The sequence below is a fragment of the Meles meles genome, chromosome 3 (genome assembly GCF_922984935.1).
Source record: "Meles meles chromosome 3, mMelMel3.1 paternal haplotype, whole genome shotgun sequence".
NCBI classification, from domain to species: domain Eukaryota; kingdom Metazoa; phylum Chordata; class Mammalia; order Carnivora; family Mustelidae; genus Meles; species Meles meles.
In genome coordinates this window covers 62,857,801-62,875,974 of record NC_060068.1, presented here as the reverse complement: position 1 = coordinate 62,875,974, position 18,174 = coordinate 62,857,801, and the positions used below count along the sequence as shown (strand labels likewise).

The 18,174-nt window shown below is 40.6% G+C and overlaps 2 protein-coding genes across 16 annotated transcripts in view; one reads left to right on the top strand and one right to left on the bottom strand.

Moving 5' to 3' along the window:
• Positions 1–14,106, top strand: part of CAST (calpastatin) — a 111,238-nt gene extending 97,132 nt beyond the window's left edge. For all 14 annotated transcript variants that reach the window (XM_045999846.1, XM_045999845.1, XM_045999844.1 and 11 more), the window contains 6 exons: positions 237–329; positions 2,011–2,055; positions 2,449–2,538; positions 4,025–4,096; positions 12,512–12,576; positions 13,520–14,106. In XM_045999846.1, coding sequence (XP_045855802.1) covers positions 237–329; positions 2,011–2,055; positions 2,449–2,538; positions 4,025–4,096; positions 12,512–12,562 — 351 coding nt within the window. In that variant the 3' untranslated portion in view covers positions 12,563–12,576; positions 13,520–14,106. The remainder of the gene's footprint in view (positions 1–236; positions 330–2,010; positions 2,056–2,448; positions 2,539–4,024; positions 4,097–12,511; positions 12,577–13,519) is intronic.
• Positions 14,107–14,610: 504 nt separating this feature from the next.
• The window catches only part of ERAP1 (endoplasmic reticulum aminopeptidase 1), a 40,694-nt gene continuing 37,130 nt past the window's right edge, over positions 14,611–18,174 (bottom strand). For both annotated transcript variants that reach the window (XM_045999842.1, XM_045999841.1), the window contains exon 19: positions 14,611–17,300. In XM_045999842.1, the coding sequence (XP_045855798.1) occupies positions 17,145–17,300 (156 nt within the window). In that variant the 3' untranslated portion in view covers positions 14,611–17,144. The remainder of the gene's footprint in view (positions 17,301–18,174) is intronic.

The window sequence follows — 18,174 nt, the reverse complement described above, 5'->3', positions numbered from 1 at the left end:
GCATCATTGATGTTAAAATACAGGTAGAAATCCACACATATGGATGGACGTGTAGAAGCACCGAGAGTCACTTTTTTTCCCCCCATCAAGTCATGGTCTGTTGAAGTTACCTGTTGTCTTGTTACTTAGAAAATAGAGTGTTTGTCTCGGGAAAGTAGGGTAAGTTCTGGCTGCTAGGTTTTAGAAAGTACTGTCTCCGTGAAGGAGCAAATATTCGGTCTGTTTCACGTTTTCAGGAAAGAGCTAAAGCCGAACACAGAGACAAGCTGGGAGAAAGAGATGACACCATCCCGCCTGAGTACAGGCACCTCCTGGATGACGACAATGAGGTAAATGAGGGCCGAGATCAAGGTTGGCTAGACAGCTCAAAGCTTCGTACATTCAGATCTGCCTTGCAAGGAAGAGGAGGCGCACTTTCGCCACAGCATAAAAATGTGACATGAAGGAGTGCTTTTAATACATCTCCTGTGCAGCTGGCCTAGGATTCTGCTGAATATCTATTCGAGTCCATGTCCTCAGATGTCCGCTACCCTGGGCGCCGTGGCGGACACAGAGCTGAGTAGTGTTCAGTCACTCATGGGTGCTTAAGATCCCAGGGCGTGTGCATAGATGAATTCTGCTCGCAAGAAAGTGGTATAAAAAATGGGTGCACCTGGGTGGCTCAGTGGGTTAAAGCCTCTGCCTTCGGCTTGGGTCATGATCCCAGGATCCTGGGATCGAGCCCCACATCAGGTTCTCTGCTTGGTGAGGAGCCTGCTTCCCCTCTCTCTGCCTGCCTCTCTGCCACTTGTGATCTCTGTCTGCCAAATAAATAAAATCTTAAAAAAAAATAAAAAGAAAAAGGTTTAAAAAATAATGTTAGGGGGCGCCTGGGTGGCTCAGTGGGTTAAAGCCTCTGCCTTTCGCTCAGGTCATGATCCCAGGATCCTGGGATCGAGCCCCGCATCGGGCTCTCTGCTTGGCGGGGAGCCTGCTTCCTCCTCTCTCTCTCTCTGCCTGCCTCTCTCCCTACTTGTGATCTCTATCTGTCAAATAAATAAATAAAATCTTTAAAAAAAAAAAAAAGAAAAAAGAAAAAAAAATAATGTTAGTTATAGTCCTGTCTGAGGCAGACAAAGGAGCTGGTACTGGACTGAGTCATGGGGCAGATAAATAAGGCTCCTCTGCAACTTGGGGTCGTCTTTTAGTCCTCAATACCACCGGCAGCACTGTTCTGAGTAAAGACAGGCGAGACCAGATTCCCCGTCCCAAGTCCTCCTGCTAGATCTAAAGATACTCTCTCAGGTCTTGGGCCCTTTGTCTCTAAATGCAGCCAGTTGTCCTCAGGTCAGTCGGGCCTGTACCCTCCACTTTTGGCTCACGTTGCCAGTCAGCGAGATGACAAATCACCCGTTCCACGCTTGTAGAGAGAGAAGCAAGGAAGCCTCAGTTAGAGCCTTCCCAGTCTGTACTGCTTGTGGTGGGGCTGGGGACTCTGGGCTTGAGGTGTTTTCTTCTTCTGTGTCTCTTAGAGAATTCAATTCTCCTTGCTTGCATTCTGTATTCCCGAAGGTAGCCATTCTGCATCCTGCTAGAAGCCTCCCTGCTTTGGTAGTGCTCTCTGACCCTGCTTGTATTCCCTGGGAGAGGTACCGTTTAACGTCCTTGCCCTCGAAGATGGGTAAGGTCCCCACAGAGTGACACTTGTAATCCTGAAGCAAAGCTGTATGACATGACATCCCAGCCCCTCACATGCTTCCAAAGCATAATAAGCTTTTATAATTAAGACCAAAAACACGAGTTACTTTTTGTAATATTGGAAGTCGAATTTTTAACACGTGATGGCAGGAAGTTCCTAAACAATTGTTTCCTTCACTTCCACAACCAGACTCGAGATTTATCACTTACTGCACATCCCTCTCCCTTGCATATCAGGCAAGGCATCAGACCAGAGAGTCTACAAGTTCTGACTACACCTAGGGAAACCTTGACAAAGAGCTATGTCTAACCAGTAACCTACCTGTTTTTAAGGGCAAACCAGAAAAGCCACCTGCAAAGAAACCCAAGGACTCAAAGGTAAATACCATAGCAGCCATGTTCCCATAAACAACGGGTTTTTTTCATTCTAGATGAAATCTGAAATTTATTGAATGCCTGCCCTGGGGTTGGTACCAGGCGAAGATGGGTGGGGTGTGTGATCTCTCTCTTCCAGCCCTCACGAGAGTGTGTTTAGACAGACCCATCTTTTCAGATTGAACAACTGAGGCTCAGAATACTAAGCAAACTTTTAAAAGAGAAGGAAGTAAAACTGTAAGGATTTTCATGTCTAAATTGAGGAAAAGAATGTCAGCAAGGTTTCCTTTTTCTTTTAATACCTTATTTTCAGTGATTGGGGAAAACGTCCCTTACGGTATTTTTGCCTTGTGCTCCTTCACTGGTTATTCATGGTTATTTCTGTTAATATCTCAGAAACCAGAAGATGACAAAGACCCCATCGATGCTCTGTCGGGCGATTTTGACAGCTGTCCTGCACCCACGGAAACCTCAAACACAGCCGAGGTACTCTGCTACTTCATATGGACTTTGTGCGTCTACTTAGAGCCGTAGCCTGCAGAATGAATTCAGTGATGCCATAGAGAAATTGAAAAAATGCATAATTATACTACCCTGCCAACGTGATTGGGCATATCTATCCTTTTCCGTATATATGTGTTATGATACATTGTATATTTATATGTAATGTAATTTATATCTAATGTATATATAATATATATTATATATAACTAAACTAGTATATACTCATATATATGTATTTAAATATTAAAATATGTATTTGTGATACATTACTTTAGGTAATATAAGTTCAAGCCCATATCTAATACATTACTTACTATTTCATAAGTGTTTTTCATGTCACTGTGTCCTCCCCACAGCCATCGTGTTTGATGGCCACACTATTGGTGCTGGGCAATAATGCTCTGTCTCTGCTCATTGAAGATGAGAGCAGCCCCGACCTGCACTGCACCTTCTCATGGCTGTTGCCCATCTGTCCCTCAGGGCCCAGGTCAAGCATCAGCTCCTTCAGGCACACTCACTGCTTCTCCCTGCCCACGCCCAGTGAAGGGCTCCCCTGACTCTGGGCTACACTTGGTCTGTTTATTATACCAGGGAGCTGTGCACTTTATGCAGCAGCTGTGGTCAGCATTAGCAAAATTCCTGGGACAGAGCAGGAGCTCAGACCAAGTGATTAAAGGTGAATGAAAAAAAAGTATGTGGTTTTTTACCTGTAAATACACCCTTATATAAATCAAATAGAAAAGTGAATTGAGTGCACTTGATGGCCATTTTCAGAAGAGTTAATAGTACAGATCTGTTTGCTCTTGTTTTGCTCTCGCTAAACAGCTCTCCCAGTCACTAAATTGTTAGTCCCCCTCATGTTGGGTGATTTAATTCCTAACTACCTCAGCATCCTGTTTCTCACTCCTGGGTAAATAATGCCTTTTTAGCAAACAGGACTTTTTTTTTTTTTTAAGATTTTATTTATTTTTCAGAGTGAGAGAGAGAGCAAGTACAGGCAGACAGAGTGGCAGGCAGAGTCAGAGGGAGAAGCAGGCTCCCTGCAGAGCAAGGAGCCCGATGTGGGACTCGATCCCAGGATGCTGGGATCATGACCTGAGCCGAAGGCAGTTGCTTAACCAACTGAGCCACCCAGGCGTCCCAAACAGGACTTTATAGAAAACTTGCCTCTAGCTCTCTGTGATGATTTCTGCTGTTACATTTGTTTCTGTAACACTGAAAATGAGTATCCCATCCTTGCTCTGTTGGCACATAAAAACCAGTACTGACAGAAACAAGCTGTTTTCATGAGCAAATTTCCTCGTGGACATTGGCAGGATATCAGTGTGACCCACATTTTCCTCTGTATTTTTAATCCTTCTTACTTTCTACTTTAAACACTTCTATGTATATTGAAAGTTTTCCATTATTTAATTACACTCGATGGACTGATGATAACAATGGCCTCATTACGTTGCCTTTGCTTTAGGACAGAGTCGAGAGAACTGCTCCCAGCTCCAAAGCACCCAAGAATGGAGGGAAAGCAAAGGATTCTGCCAAGGTAACCGGCTCTAAATATTACTACAAAGTAGCAGTTACATGGAGTGGCATTTATCCTTTTAACCATTTTGTTTCTAACTGGAATCTATTCAGAATAAAATAGTAGCTTAATAGGTTAAGCACTATATATGCCAGAGCACATCTTGCTAAAGAAATTGAAGTTTCAGAGACTTAAAGTATGTGGTCCTTTAAAAAAAAAATTAACATTGAGATTTCTGAGAGTTTATTTATTTGACAGAGATCACAAGTAGGCGGGCAGGGTGGGGGAAGCAGGCTCCCCCCTAAGCAGGGAGCCCAATGCGGGGCTCGATCCCAGGATCCTGGGATCATGACCCAAGCTGAAGGCAGAGGCTTTAACCCACTGAGCCACCCAGGCACCCCCTCAATGATCATTCTTAACCCAATTCAAGTTCCTTGCATTTCCCCCCTTTCTCACACAAAGTATTGCGTTTTGCAATGCCCACCAAGCTGTGGTAGCCCATAATCAGTGTAGGTCCAGTCCCACTTTCCTCAAACTCCCTTCCAGCTACAGTCTGCCAGTGTGCGCAGCTAGCTTTGCCTTCAACCTCATGGAGAAAATTGAGGCCACTCTGCACAAAATCCCAAAGGTCCTCTACCAACCTTCCCACTGGAAAACCTCCTCCCCTCCTTGCTCTGATATGGCCCTTCTGTCTGAGGGGTCAGTAATCAACTCTCTCCAGTCTGTTCATTTTGATGCTTTATCCTTGTATTATAAACTTTCTAGTTCTTTCACCACTTTAAAAGCAGTTCTCCAACTTGGGGCACCTGGGTGGCTCAGTGGGTTAAAGCCTCTGCCTTCGGTTCAGGTCATGATCCCAGGGTCCTGGGATCGAGCCCCGCATCGGGCTCTCTGCTCCGCAGGGAGCCTGCTTCCTCCTCTCTCTCTGCCTGCCTCTCTGCCTAGTTGTGATTTCTTTCTGTCAAATAAATAAAAATTAAAAAAAAAAGCAGTTCTCCAACTTATAAGCCAACAGCCCAGTTCCTTCTATACATTCACCTCCCTCAGACACCTGTAATTCCTGCTTCCTCTGCTTGAGCCCTGCCTATGATCAGCGATGACTTGCTGGTTGCTAGTTCATTGGTCCTTATCAATCCTTAGTTTACTTGATCTCTCAGTAGTTGGCTTTGGAGCATTAAGAGTTGAGCCTGTGATAGATTAAGCCTTTGGCAAATACCGGGAAGGGTGAATTTTTTTATACCTTCCCCCCTCCAAAGACCCACATCACTACTATGTATATAACACACTGACAGTTCAGATTCATGAACTATGTTTCATTAAATGTAAATTGCCAGTTATTTTTTTAAAATGCCATTAAGATAAAAAGTCAGCAATTTATGTGATGTTATACACTGTAAAAACCATATCAAATTCAGACATATTTACATGGTGGTGGCAGCGGTAGGGGAGATAATGCCAGGAAATGGGGTTGGTATAAAGCTTAGAACATGGAAGTAGCATACAGAATTAGAGAAGATCCGAGGGTTTCTATGATCCAGAATATTCATTAGATGCCACCTTGAAAGGAAGACTATGAGTTCTACTTTCTAGAGCAACATGAAAAATGATGTACAAGACCAATGACTGACCAGAAGTTACAAGATCCAGGAGTACCTGGCTAGCTCAGTCGGTAGAGCTGAAAACCTTGATCTTGGGATTGTGAGTTCAAGCCCCACGTTGGATATAGAGATTACTTAAAAACTTACTAAAAAAGTTATAGGGTCCAGTTTCTTAGAGCTGGGCATTAATGAAGCAAAACTGTTACTCAAAATTACTCCGTGTGCTCAAGGCAAGAATGCAAGTTAGACAACTTCTAGATCCCTTCCTATTCCAAGGACATAGAATTTAAAGGGTTATTACTATGATCCCCTGACTATAATGAGAAACTGAAGGTATAGCTTTAAAAACCATACTCTGCTGCATCAAAAGTCTAGGAAACAAGGTGGTGACCTAGGAGGATCCTGAACTCACCTTCTCCTGTGGACACACAATCTCTGGGTGCATATCCAACAATGTCCTATGAAAAAAAAAGCCCAAAACTGGCTGAGTGAATCCTACTTATCTAGCAAATGAGAGCATCCCAAATGGAAGCAGGACAGGAACACAGTTTTAACATAAACCCAACCCCAGGAACCGTGACCCATAATCAAAAGGGAACTCAAAACCCACAGCTTCTTCCTGAGGAGCAAAGGGGAGGCACCCGTCCTTTTAAGACCTGCATTTGAGAGAGAAAGGGCCTGAGAACACAGACTCACCTGCTCCAGAGTCCAGCATAGAGGCATCCAACTGAAAAGCACCCAGACTTTCTGTGAAAGTTTAATGGCTCATCTTACGCGTTGGGCCAAGGGTCAGGCATCTTACATAACACTCGTCTGGGGGTTCAAATACTTTGCAAGACAGAGGCTCGTGGACACCATCTTTCTAGTCTCCACCTGCCTCACTTCAGGTTATCAGTATCTCCTGGAAAGTAGTTAATATATTCATTTGGAGAGCTAGTTTTTTTTTACTGCCACCAAAGGGACCCCCAGATCACTGAGCTCTGGCAAGCCAGCAGGACTAGACTGTGGTCTCACAGGACTGTTTATATGTGCATTCTTTAAATGATGCTGTGTAATTCATTGCCTTCCAGTCAGCTTCCATCGAGATGCTAACAAGAGATCCTCCCCTTTGGGAGGTTTGAGAGACAACCAAGAGCTCTGGCAGGGTTGAACAATAAGGTTCATCTCCTGCATCAGGACACTCCTTCAGGACTACTACTATCTGTTTGATCTAAGGTAGAGAAACCAACACAGTGTCAAGGAAAAGGAAGCCTGGATGAACAGGCTCCAAATCAAAGAAAAAGATCAAACCTCAGGAGAAAAACAAACAAACAGAATGGGATTTACCTGATAAAGGGGTCAACATAGTAGTTAAGATGATGCTCACCCGGGTGGCTCAGTCAGTTAAGTATCCAGTTCTTAATTTGGCTTAGGTCATGATATCAACCCTCACATTGGGCTCCATGCTCAGTAGGGAGTCTGCTTGGGATTCTGTCACTCCCTCTCCCTGCCACACACACACTCAAATCTTAAGAAAAGAAAAAGATGCTCCCCCAGTTTGGGAGAGGAATGGATGAACACAGTGAGAACTTCCACAAGAGATGGGAATAATGACAAAGTACCAAACAGAAGTCACAGAGCTAAACAATAGAGTAGCTGAACTGAAAAATTGAACAGGTTATGAAGCACAAGAAAGGATTAGTGAACATAAAGACTTAGCAGAACTCACCTAATCAGAAAAATAAAACGAAAAAAGAATGGGGGGAAAAAAAGTAAAGATAGGTTAAGGGACTCAGACGACAACATCAAGTAGCCAAACATTAAAATATTACCAGCGTCCCAGAAGGAGAAGAGATAAAGAAAAGGGCAGAAAACTTATTTGAAGAAATCCCTAACCTGCAGAAGGAAACAGACTTCCATACAATTCCCCAAAAAGAGGAATCTAAAGACACTCACACCAAATAACATTATAATTGAAAAATCACAAGTTAAAAATCAAGGCGAGAATCTTCAACATAGCAAAAAAGAAAAAAAGAAAATCAACTGTCTCTCTCAGATTTTGGCAGAAATTTTGCAGGCCAGAGCAAGTGGTAGGATCTGTTAACAATGCCGATATTAAAAAACAAATAAAAAAACCACTTTCAGCAAAGAATCTTCTTCCTAGCGAAGTTGTCATTCAGAATAGGAGAACAAAAGTTTTCCAAACAAGGAAAAGCTAAGAGTTCATCAGCATTAAACCAGCCTTACAAGCCATGTTAAAGGGACTTCTTGAAGCTGAAAAAAAAGGGTGCTCATTAGTAACAGGAAAACTTGTAAAAGAGCAAATCTCACTGTAAAATATATAGTAAAATATAGAATAATGTGAAGGTGTCAATCAGTCATGTCCAAAGCCAGTATGGAGCTTAAAAGACAAAAGTAGTAGAAACTGACTATAATAATCCATTAAGGGATACACAAGTTAAAATTTGTAAAATGGATGATAAAAAAACATGGTGGGAGGAGTAAAAATATACAACTTAGGGCAACTTCTTAGCAACTTTAAATAGACTTTTACGTTGTCATATGTAAACTTCGTAAATCAATAGTAAATGCGCAAAAATAGTAAATGCACACAAAAAAAGGAATATAAGCTTAACAAACACAGAAAGTCATCAAATAACAAAGGAATACAGAAAAAAGGAAAGAGTATCTATAAAGCAGCCAAAAAAAACAATTAACAGAATGGCAATGAGTGCGTAATGACCAGTTACATGCCAACATAATGGACTGTGGAGAAGAGAGAAACCTACATCCTACCAAGACTGAAAGCAGGATCTAATACTCAGTAATTACCATGGAGATGAAAGCAGTCATCAGAAACCTCCCAAACGTTCAGGACAAGACAGCTTCACTAGAGAATTCTACCACATATTCAAAGAATAATTAAAACCAATCCTTCTCAAACTCCTCCCAAAAATAGGGAAGGAAAGAACACGTCCAGACTCATTTTACAGGACCGCCTTTACCCTGAAAACAAAACCAGAGCAGGACATAAGAAAATCAGAAGCCAGTATCTCTGCTGAACATAGATTTTTAAAACATCCTCAAAATAGTATCAAGTGGATCATATACCATTATTAGGTGGGAATTTTTTCAAAGGATATGAGGCTGGTACACCACCCCAAATTATTCAGTGTGCTATACCGCATTAATAAAATGAAGGGGAAAAATCCTATCATTTCAAAAGAAGTGGAGAAAGCACTGGATAACTTTCAGCTTTCACTTAGGATAACTCTCAACTAAGTTGGCATATAGAGAACATACCTCAACCTAACAAAAGCCATAGATGATAGACCCAAAACATCATACTTAGTGGTGAAAAGCTGAAAACTTTCCTCTAAAAATAGGAAGACAAAAATGCCCACTTACCACTTTTATTCAATATTCTGTTAAGTCCTGTTCAGAGCACTTAGGCAAGAAAAATAAAAGGCATCCAAATTGAAAAGGAAAAAGTGAAACTGTCAGTATTTTCAGATGATAGAATATTATATATAAAAAATACCAAAGAATTCCACCAAAGATTGTTGAATTTAGTAAAGCTGCTATATGCAAAACTGATACATAATAATCTTGCCATTTTTTTTTTAAGATTTATTTATTTATTTGACAGAGAGAGATCACAAGTAGGCAGGGAGGCAGGCAGAGACAGAGAGAGGGGAAGCAGGCTCCCTGCTGAGCAGAGAGCCCGATGCGGGACTCGATCCCAGGACCCTGAGATCATGACCTGAGCCGAAGGCAGCGGCTTAACCCACTGAGCCACCCAGGCGCCCCTAATCTTGCAATTCTATATGTTAATAATAAAATTATGGGAATAATCCCATTTATAATTATATCAAAAAATAAAATACCTAGAACTAAATTTAACAAGGGAGCTCAAAGAACTATCCACTAAAAACTCTTAAGACATTGATGAAAGAAATTGAAGGCACAACTAAGTGTAAGTAATGTCTGTACTTACGGACTGGAAGATTTAATATTGTTAAAAGGTCCCTACAACCCAAAACAGTATGCAGATTCAGTTCAACCCCCATCACCATTGCAATGACATTTTTTAACAAATATTTTAGTATATGTGTTGCCAGAGCGAGCACTTTCACAAATATTTTAAAAATCCTAAAATTTGTGTAAAACTACAAAAGACCCTGAACAGCCAAAACAATATTAAGAATAACTAAGCCAGAGGCATCACACTCCCAGTTTTGTTTTTTTTTTAACATGTATATGCATTTTATTTTTTTTTTTTCCATTTTATTTATTTTTTCAGCGTAACAGTATTCATTCTTTTTGCACAACACCCAGTGCTCCATGCAAAACGTGCCCTCCCCATCACCCACCACCTGTTCCCCCAACCTCCCACCCCTGACCCTTCAAAACCCTCAGGTTGTTTTTCAGAGTCCATAGTCTCTTATGGTTCGCCTCCCCTCCCCAATGTCCATAGCCCGCTCCCCCTCTCCCAATCCCACCTCCCCCCAGCAACCCCCAGTTTGTTTTGTGAGATTAAGAGTCATTTATGGTTTGTCTCCCTCCCAATCCCATCTTGATCCCAAAACCAGACAAGGATCCCACCAAAAAAGAGAACTACAGACCAATATCCTTGATGAACACAGACGCAAAAATTCTCGCCAAAATACTAGCCAATAGGATTCAACAGTACATTAAAAGGATTATTCACCACGATCAAGTGGGATTTATTCCAGGGCTGCAGGGTTGGTTCAACATCCGCAAATCAATCAATGTGATAGAACACATTAATAATAAAAGAAAGAACAAGAACCATATGATACTCTCAATAGATGCTGAAAAAGCATTTGACAAAGTACAGCATCCCTTCCTGATCAAAACTCTTCAAAGTGTAGGGATAGAGGGCACATACCTCGATATTATCAAAGCCATCTATGAAAAACCACACTCCCAGTTTTAAACTACATTACAAAACTGTAGTGACCAAAACAGTAATGGTATTGGCATGAAAACACACACATAGGTGACCAAACAGAGTAGAGAACCCAGAAATGAGGCCACACATATAAGGTCATTTGACAACAAAGGTGTCAAGAATATATAATGGGGGAAGGGAAAGTCTTTGTAGTAGTGTTGGGGAAACTGGACCCCTGACTTACACCATACATTAAAAAGCTCAAGATGTTATTAAAGACTTGAATCTAAGACCTGAAACCATAAAACTTCTAGAAGAAAACGTAGGTGGTAAGCTCCTTGACATTAGTCTTAGCCAGGATTTCATGGACTTGATACCAAAAGCAAAGTGAACAAAAGTAAAAATTAACAAAAGAGACTAGATCAAACTAAAAAGCTTCTACACAGCCAAGAAAATCAACAAAATGAAAAAATGACAGACCCAATGGGAAAAAATTTTGCAAATCCTACATCTGATAAGGGCTTAATATTGAAAATGTATAAAAGGCAAAATAGCAAAAAGCAAGCAACATGATTTTAAAAAAATGGGTGATAGAATAAGTATTTTTCCAAAGAAGACGTACAGATGGCCAACAGGCCCGTGCGTATGTGCTCTTCACCATTAATCATCAAGGAAATGCCAGTCAAAATCACAATGAAGTTATCACCTCACACTGGTTAGGATACATACCTATTACCAAAAAGAAGTAAGTGCTGGGGAGGATGTGGAGAAAAGGGAACCTCATACACTATTGGTGGGAATGTTAATTGGCGCAGCCACTAAGGAAGGCAGTATGGAAGTTTTTCAAAAAATTAAGGAAGAACTGCTGGATCACAGGGTAGTTCTATTCCTAGAGTATTTATCCCAAGAAAAGGAAAACTTAGGAAAATACATGCACCCCTCTGTTCATGGCAGCATTAATTACAGTAGCCTAGAAATGCATACAATCACAAGTGGCCGTCAGTGGCTGTATGGATCAAGTAGATGTGTGGATACATACAATGGGATACTCTTAAAAAAAGAAGGAAATCTTCCCATTTGTGAGAGTAGGAATGGACCTTGAGAGCATCATGATAAAGTGAAGTCAGTCATTCAAAGAAAGATAAATACCACATGATCTCACTTATATGGGAATCTAAAAACAAAAGCAAACTCATCCGCTGGTGGTTGCCACAGGAGAGAAGGATGTGGGGTGGGTGTGAAGGGTGATGGTCAGAAGATACAGACCTTCCTAGCTATAAAAAAAAAAAAAAGTCATGGGAATATATAGTACAACCTAGTGACTACTGTTCATAACACTGTATTTGCATATTTGAAAGTTGCCAAGAGATCTTCAATGTTCTCATCATAAGGGGAAAAATTTTTTAACAGTGTATGATACCTAGACGTACTATGTTCATCATTTTGCACTATATACAAATACCAAATCATTGTTGTACACTTGAAACTAATGTTATATGTCAGTTTATACCTCAAAATGGAGTGAAACCCGTAAACAATATAGGAAACTTGATAATTAGTTGCTCATGCACTTGTATCTCAGCGGATTAGCTGCCCAACAGTGCCCCCAAGTAAGAAAGAAATCATCACTATAGAATGTTTTTCTTCATATTTCTTCTTCAAAAACTATGTTTTTCTTCAATTATTGTAGCCTTCAAAAAAAATTTTTTTTAATCGCCTAAGGTTATTTTTAGTTTACAGACTTGAAGGAGAATAATTCATACTTTGGGCTAAATGCAAAGGAAATCCTTAGGTTAATCTAACTTTCCTCCACTGACCTGTCATTTTTGGACCCTTTAATCCGGAAAAGCCCATCTCTTCTTAAGCATCTTCTGATAGATCTGCTTTGTGATACTTTACCCAGGAAAGAAAGAGTTTCAGTGATCGTTCTGCTTTCCCTTTTAGGCAAAAGAGGAAACTAAGAAGCTAAAAGCTGATGAAAAAAATACAAGTTAAAGTTTACACTATTGGTAAGTTGGGTGTTTGTTGTAAATGAAAACAACTGTACCTTCTATAGACCTGTGTGATAGACAGGGAAACCAAGTCTGCTTCTTACTCGTGCTTTCTATTGCACATTGCAATGTCTAGAGGTTAATTCAATGAAAGCAATAAATGAAATCATGGGCTACTAGAATGTTTAAAAATAATAATTTTATAAGTATGAGGTCTTTTAAAAATATCAGGCCAGGTTCCTAAAGAAAATGACCGCCTAAGTCTAGCCGAGTCTTCGAAACCCAAATGTTTGTGACTGCCGGTTACTGTGACAAAGCCCGATTAGCCTGTGACATCTTATAGACCAGTGTTCTTAGGGTGCTCATGTTACCAAAAGACCAACATGGTGGGCTGGACAGCAGTACCCTTTATGGTCTAGTGGAAATTACAGGGTTTTCTGGAACAAAGGCGAAAGAAAAGATTGCAAAACTAAGATTAACAAAAGTAGTCAAAGTCAAGTACTTTGTTTAATCCTACTTGATGGTGACTTAAGAACTAATGTGGATGAAGGACTCAGATTTACATTGAAAGCCCTTACTGTTCTTACTATGTAATTCCTCTTATCAAGGAATAGGTCTTACTCTAAGTCCTCAAACCTCCTGACCACTGGCTGACCAAAGCCTAAAGAAATTAAAAATGTAGGTTAGATTGGGTTAGTCTCTGTCACCATGGTAAGGTATTTCCTTTAAGAAGGGAGGTATCCTTATTGGACCTATTCCAAAGATATTCACCCAAATTACAAGTTTTCTATTTTCTAAATTCTAGAATTTTTTAAAGATGCTCATGTTTACTTACAGGAAATTCCTTGTTGCTGTCTGTTAGTGCTTTTAGTAAATGTTAAATTGACTATGCCCATGTCAAGAAAATTACATATCAAACAGTTCACTGGATTTTTTTTTTTTTCCTTTTGACTTTTTCAAGGTATCTGCCTATAAAATCTTCATCTGGTGGATGGTGACTTTTGAAGGACAAAGCTTTGAACAACAGCAGATTTTTCTGGGTGGCTTCTAGACAGTGTTACTTGTCCAATCTTGATTATCTTAAACATTGGTTATTCTTTTCCCAGAAAGAAAATGAATTTGTGTGGTTCATCTGTGTTACTGTACTGAGTATTGATAAACTTTGAATTTTTAAAAAATGCCTTCAGTTGGGAGAGACGGGAACTTTATATTTCTATGAGATATATTTGATAGTTTCTTAAAGCAACACATTAAAAAAAGGAAAAACCTTTGCAAACTTTTGCACATTCTACACACAGTGCCTGTAAATCTCATTAGCATTTTCAGTTAGCACTTAATTCTTTCGTTGTTGTTAGCATTTGGAAAACAATGCTTTGAACGTGTTGAATGTCCTGATTTCTCATGATCCATTTCCTCTTGAGCTTTGGAATTGTACTTGAGATTTCTTTGGGTTAATGTTTATAAGTCAAACCTAAAATATTGTACATTGGGCACATTATCTCCTCTTGGGCTGCTAATAAATTAATAGATAACCTGGACAGACCAGGACATGCTGCCCCCAGTATTCTTTTTTGCCAGAGGTTAGGGCTTGTGCCCCTTAGAGCCAGCACAAAAGATACTGAGACTTGAATCAAGTCGGAGAAGCAAAATGCAGTCTGTGTCACCACATAATGAGTTCCGAGAATAGTAAAATCTAATCCTTAGAATACGCATATGCCTTGAACTTGGGTTACTGTGTTAAGCTATGCTTTCCATTTCTGGCACACGTAACCAGAGCAGCAATTGTTTGCTTAGAGCCATTGCCGTGTTAGTCCGTGCACTGTATCCTGACTGGCTTCATGGAAGGTGGGTTTACCAACTACAAAAACTTTTACTTAAAGAAAAAAAAAAAAGCTATCCAGAATTTAAAAACCTAGTTTTCCCCCCACAGCAATTCAAGAACCAGACTCCTGAGACCCTAGACTTGGGTTTCTCAGATCTGGAATGAATTGTTTGCAAACCTAGCACTTAGAGCCTTGAGGGGATCCTGATAAATACTTAATTTCATCTTTATTTCTTGGTCCTGAAGGCAGGAAAAGATATCAGGTCCTTGTCATCAAACTGATTTGCAATTTGTTTCCAGAGAAACCGGCCTTGCCAAGCAGGTATTTTAAGTTTTTATCAGAACTTAACTGACTTCACTAAAACTAAGTATCACTAATACTGTCAAAGGGTGGAGGAGGGCAACAACATCACCACAAGAACTGCTTATAATGGGGTATAAAATTAATTCTCTTCAAAAATTCTCTTTAAAAAACATGCATATACCTATAGGGTTTCAAGGGTTTTTACCTGCTTTCAAAGCTGTGTATCTATCCCATGAGAGATGCCGGCATTATTCTGTCATTCTAAATCTGGGAAATAAAAGCCGGTGTTAGGGTGACTAAACAGCCCTTTCCAAGGCACTAATGAGAACACAAAAAAAAACACTGTTCCGGGGCACCTGGGTGGCTCAGTGGTTTAAGCCTCTGCCTTCAGCTCAGGTCATGATCCTAGGATCCTGGGATCAAGCCCCGCATCGGGCTCTCTGCTCAGTGGGGAGCCTGCTTCCCCCACCCCCCACCATCCCCTGACTGCCTCTCTGCCCACTTGTGATCTCTGTCAAATAAATAAAATCTTTAAAAAAAAAAAAAAACACTGTTCCTCCGGGATTTTTCTAATTAGGTAGTATAAAGTTGGGGGGTTTTTGCTTTTGTTTTCTTAAGTGAAACCGTTGGCATTGACAGTGTGCAGAGAAATGGCTGCAGTATTACGGATTCCCATGCTATATACAAGTACTTTTAAATCCAAAGATTGAAGACATGCTTGTGATAGTGAACAGAAAAGGTACTCTGCATAGGCCTTTTTGTTCATCACAAAGGGCTTCAAGACTTGGGTGTTTACTGGTCATTAGTGATGACGAGACTAAGTTATAGCATCATCGTCCTCTTGCACCTGTCTCATGAGGAGGAAATCATTGCAAATGTCTGCTTAGAAGCCAAGGAGGCAACTTTTATTACAAAAAAGGACTTTGTACAATGGTGTAGCAATATTGTATCTACTTAGAAAATGGACTTCGCCAACAAAAGCAAATTAGAAGAGGTTCCACAGGTGACCAAAAATGAAAACCACCATTTCCATATTTCATTAAATCAAAATACAAAAATATTACCCACGATTAAAAACATTTCACATTGAAATTTTGGCTTTGTATGTCTTTTAAAAGGTTAATACCTCGGGGGGTGGAAATTACCAGTGATACCTGGTTTTGTTTTGACTTCTCAAACCATGAGGACCATGCAATACGTACAAAAATAGAATTGTAAACACACTGGTGTCCAGAAGTCACTCTGTGCCACAGTGTTTTGGAACACATTGACGTTTTTTCACATCATTCTTTTATCCTAAATTTTGCAGTATATTAAAACTCATAAAAGACTTCAAAGACAATACATTGTCCACACATAAGCTAATTGTAAGTATTTTCAGTTTTACAGTACATAATTTATGGGAGACTCTGCTATAACTTGGTGGCACTAAGTGCCAGTAACAAGTTATTGGGGAGTTACAAGCGAGGCGAAATATGGAGCAGGGAGAAGCAGCATCACCTACCCAAGTGTCAACAGCTCCCAGGTTCAACTTCAGATGAAAGGCTTCTCTGCTAGATCTGAATGCTCTCTACTTTTTCAGAGGGACTCTGTATCAGTCGGGGTCCCTGAGGAAGTAGACCACACCCTCATAATTATTTGAGGAGGGTTCTATAAAGAGTTTTGTTTTCTCAACAAAGGTGTGGGGAGGATGGAAGGAACCCATAAGTACTGCCAGTGAGAGCCAGTCTTGCCCTTCACCCCTCCCTCAGCCTGGAGGGATGAGAACAGGAATCTGCTTCCAGAAGGCAGGTTTGGAAAGGACTGGTCATTAGTGATGACAAGACTAAGTTATAGAATCATCGTCCTCTCAGGAGGCGAACTTGAGTGGAGGTCAGCCAAAGGCAGCCTCCAAGGGGACCAGGGTAATAAAACACCCCCATGTACTCTTTCCCACCCCCGCTCCCATCTGCCTTCTGGGAGACTGACCAAAAGAGAGCCAACAAGCCTGAGGACATGGGCTTAGAAGTCAGCCTCGGCCTGCAGCAGGGAACAGAAAGGTGGAACGTACCGGCTTAGTCGTCGATCCAACCGTTCACTGTTCAGTAGTCTGCACTATTCACAAGTCTCTAGAAGACAGTGACTCAACAGCTTATGGGTGACACACACATGGGAGGACTTTGGAAGCACCAGGCATAAGTGTAAGGAAACAAAAGGAATAAGGTACTCGTCCACAGTAGGACGAGTAGGACCCACCCCCTGGGTTGACAGGGCAAGGCAACACCCATCAAGAGACACAGTAGCAGTAACCCATTGATGGACAATTTAGTCACCGGTCTTTTCACAGGAATAGTCCAATGAGGAAGAAGGAAAAGGAATCCTCTTCAGTGGAGCCAAAAGCGCCATCTCTGATTTGAAAATAATCCCATTCGACAACGTTGTAGCAATGACACATCACAGGAACCAGCAAGGAACAAACTGTTAGAGCAGTTCAAGCTCCCGGCTTTGTAGCCACACCCTGATCTTCTCAAAATTCTTGTCCATCCAACGGACGTTTTCCCCAATGGTTTCAATTGTTTGTTGGACACAACGTAGCTGCGAACCCTTTTCTTTTAAAGAGCCGAAGAATTCTTTTACCTGGTAAGGAAAACCGGGTTTTTTAAAAAATGTATTACACAAATCTAAGTTTGGGCTAGTTAAAAGAAAACCGAAGCCAAATTTCCAGCATGTATCAAAATTCTACATAGCAGGCAGCGCCAGGGGTCTGGATACAATTATGTACACATAAACTTAAGCTATATGAAATGAGCTCATGCCTCATGATGTCAAATTTTTCTTTTTCTCTGCAACTTTTTTATTTATTCACAGTTGCCACATTCTAAAAGACTTCACTGTGTACCATTTAATAATTAGGGTTTGAGTGTATTAATATGTATTTTTATATACAGGCAGATGCAAACTTTTTTTTAAACATGGTGTCTAAAAAGCAGAATGTGCAGTTTCTTCTTTGCCAAGTAAAACAGTTTCCGTCACACAAGTGCAGTCTTTCTCCATGGGCCTGACCTTGTAGATCATTAAAGGAACACTGAGGAAAAAGATTCTTAGCAAGTTATGGTGGTAATCCCCCCAAGCATTGCCAAATTTTTTTATCCTAATCCACAATTCGTGTATTGTTCCTCTAAGATAAAACCCACACCGAGTTGCCCATGGTTTTAACGAGATAAGAGACCCGCTGCCTCCTCTTGTTTCAGGGCTGGGTTTCTTAACTCCTTTAAGCTCATGTGAGACACGGTCTCGTTTGGCCTCAGCATGGACTACTGTAGTATTGTTTCACCTTAAAAGGTTCTTAACCTTGTCCCCCAAGTTTTCACAGCATTAATAAATTTTTGACTGTGGAGACAGGAAGTAAGTCTAAGCCAAGATGTAGTATTTATTCAACATGGATTCCAGACAGTTAATTCCTTAAAAATCCGTGTTATGATATCTTAAGTTTAAGAAAAAGAGAAGGGTA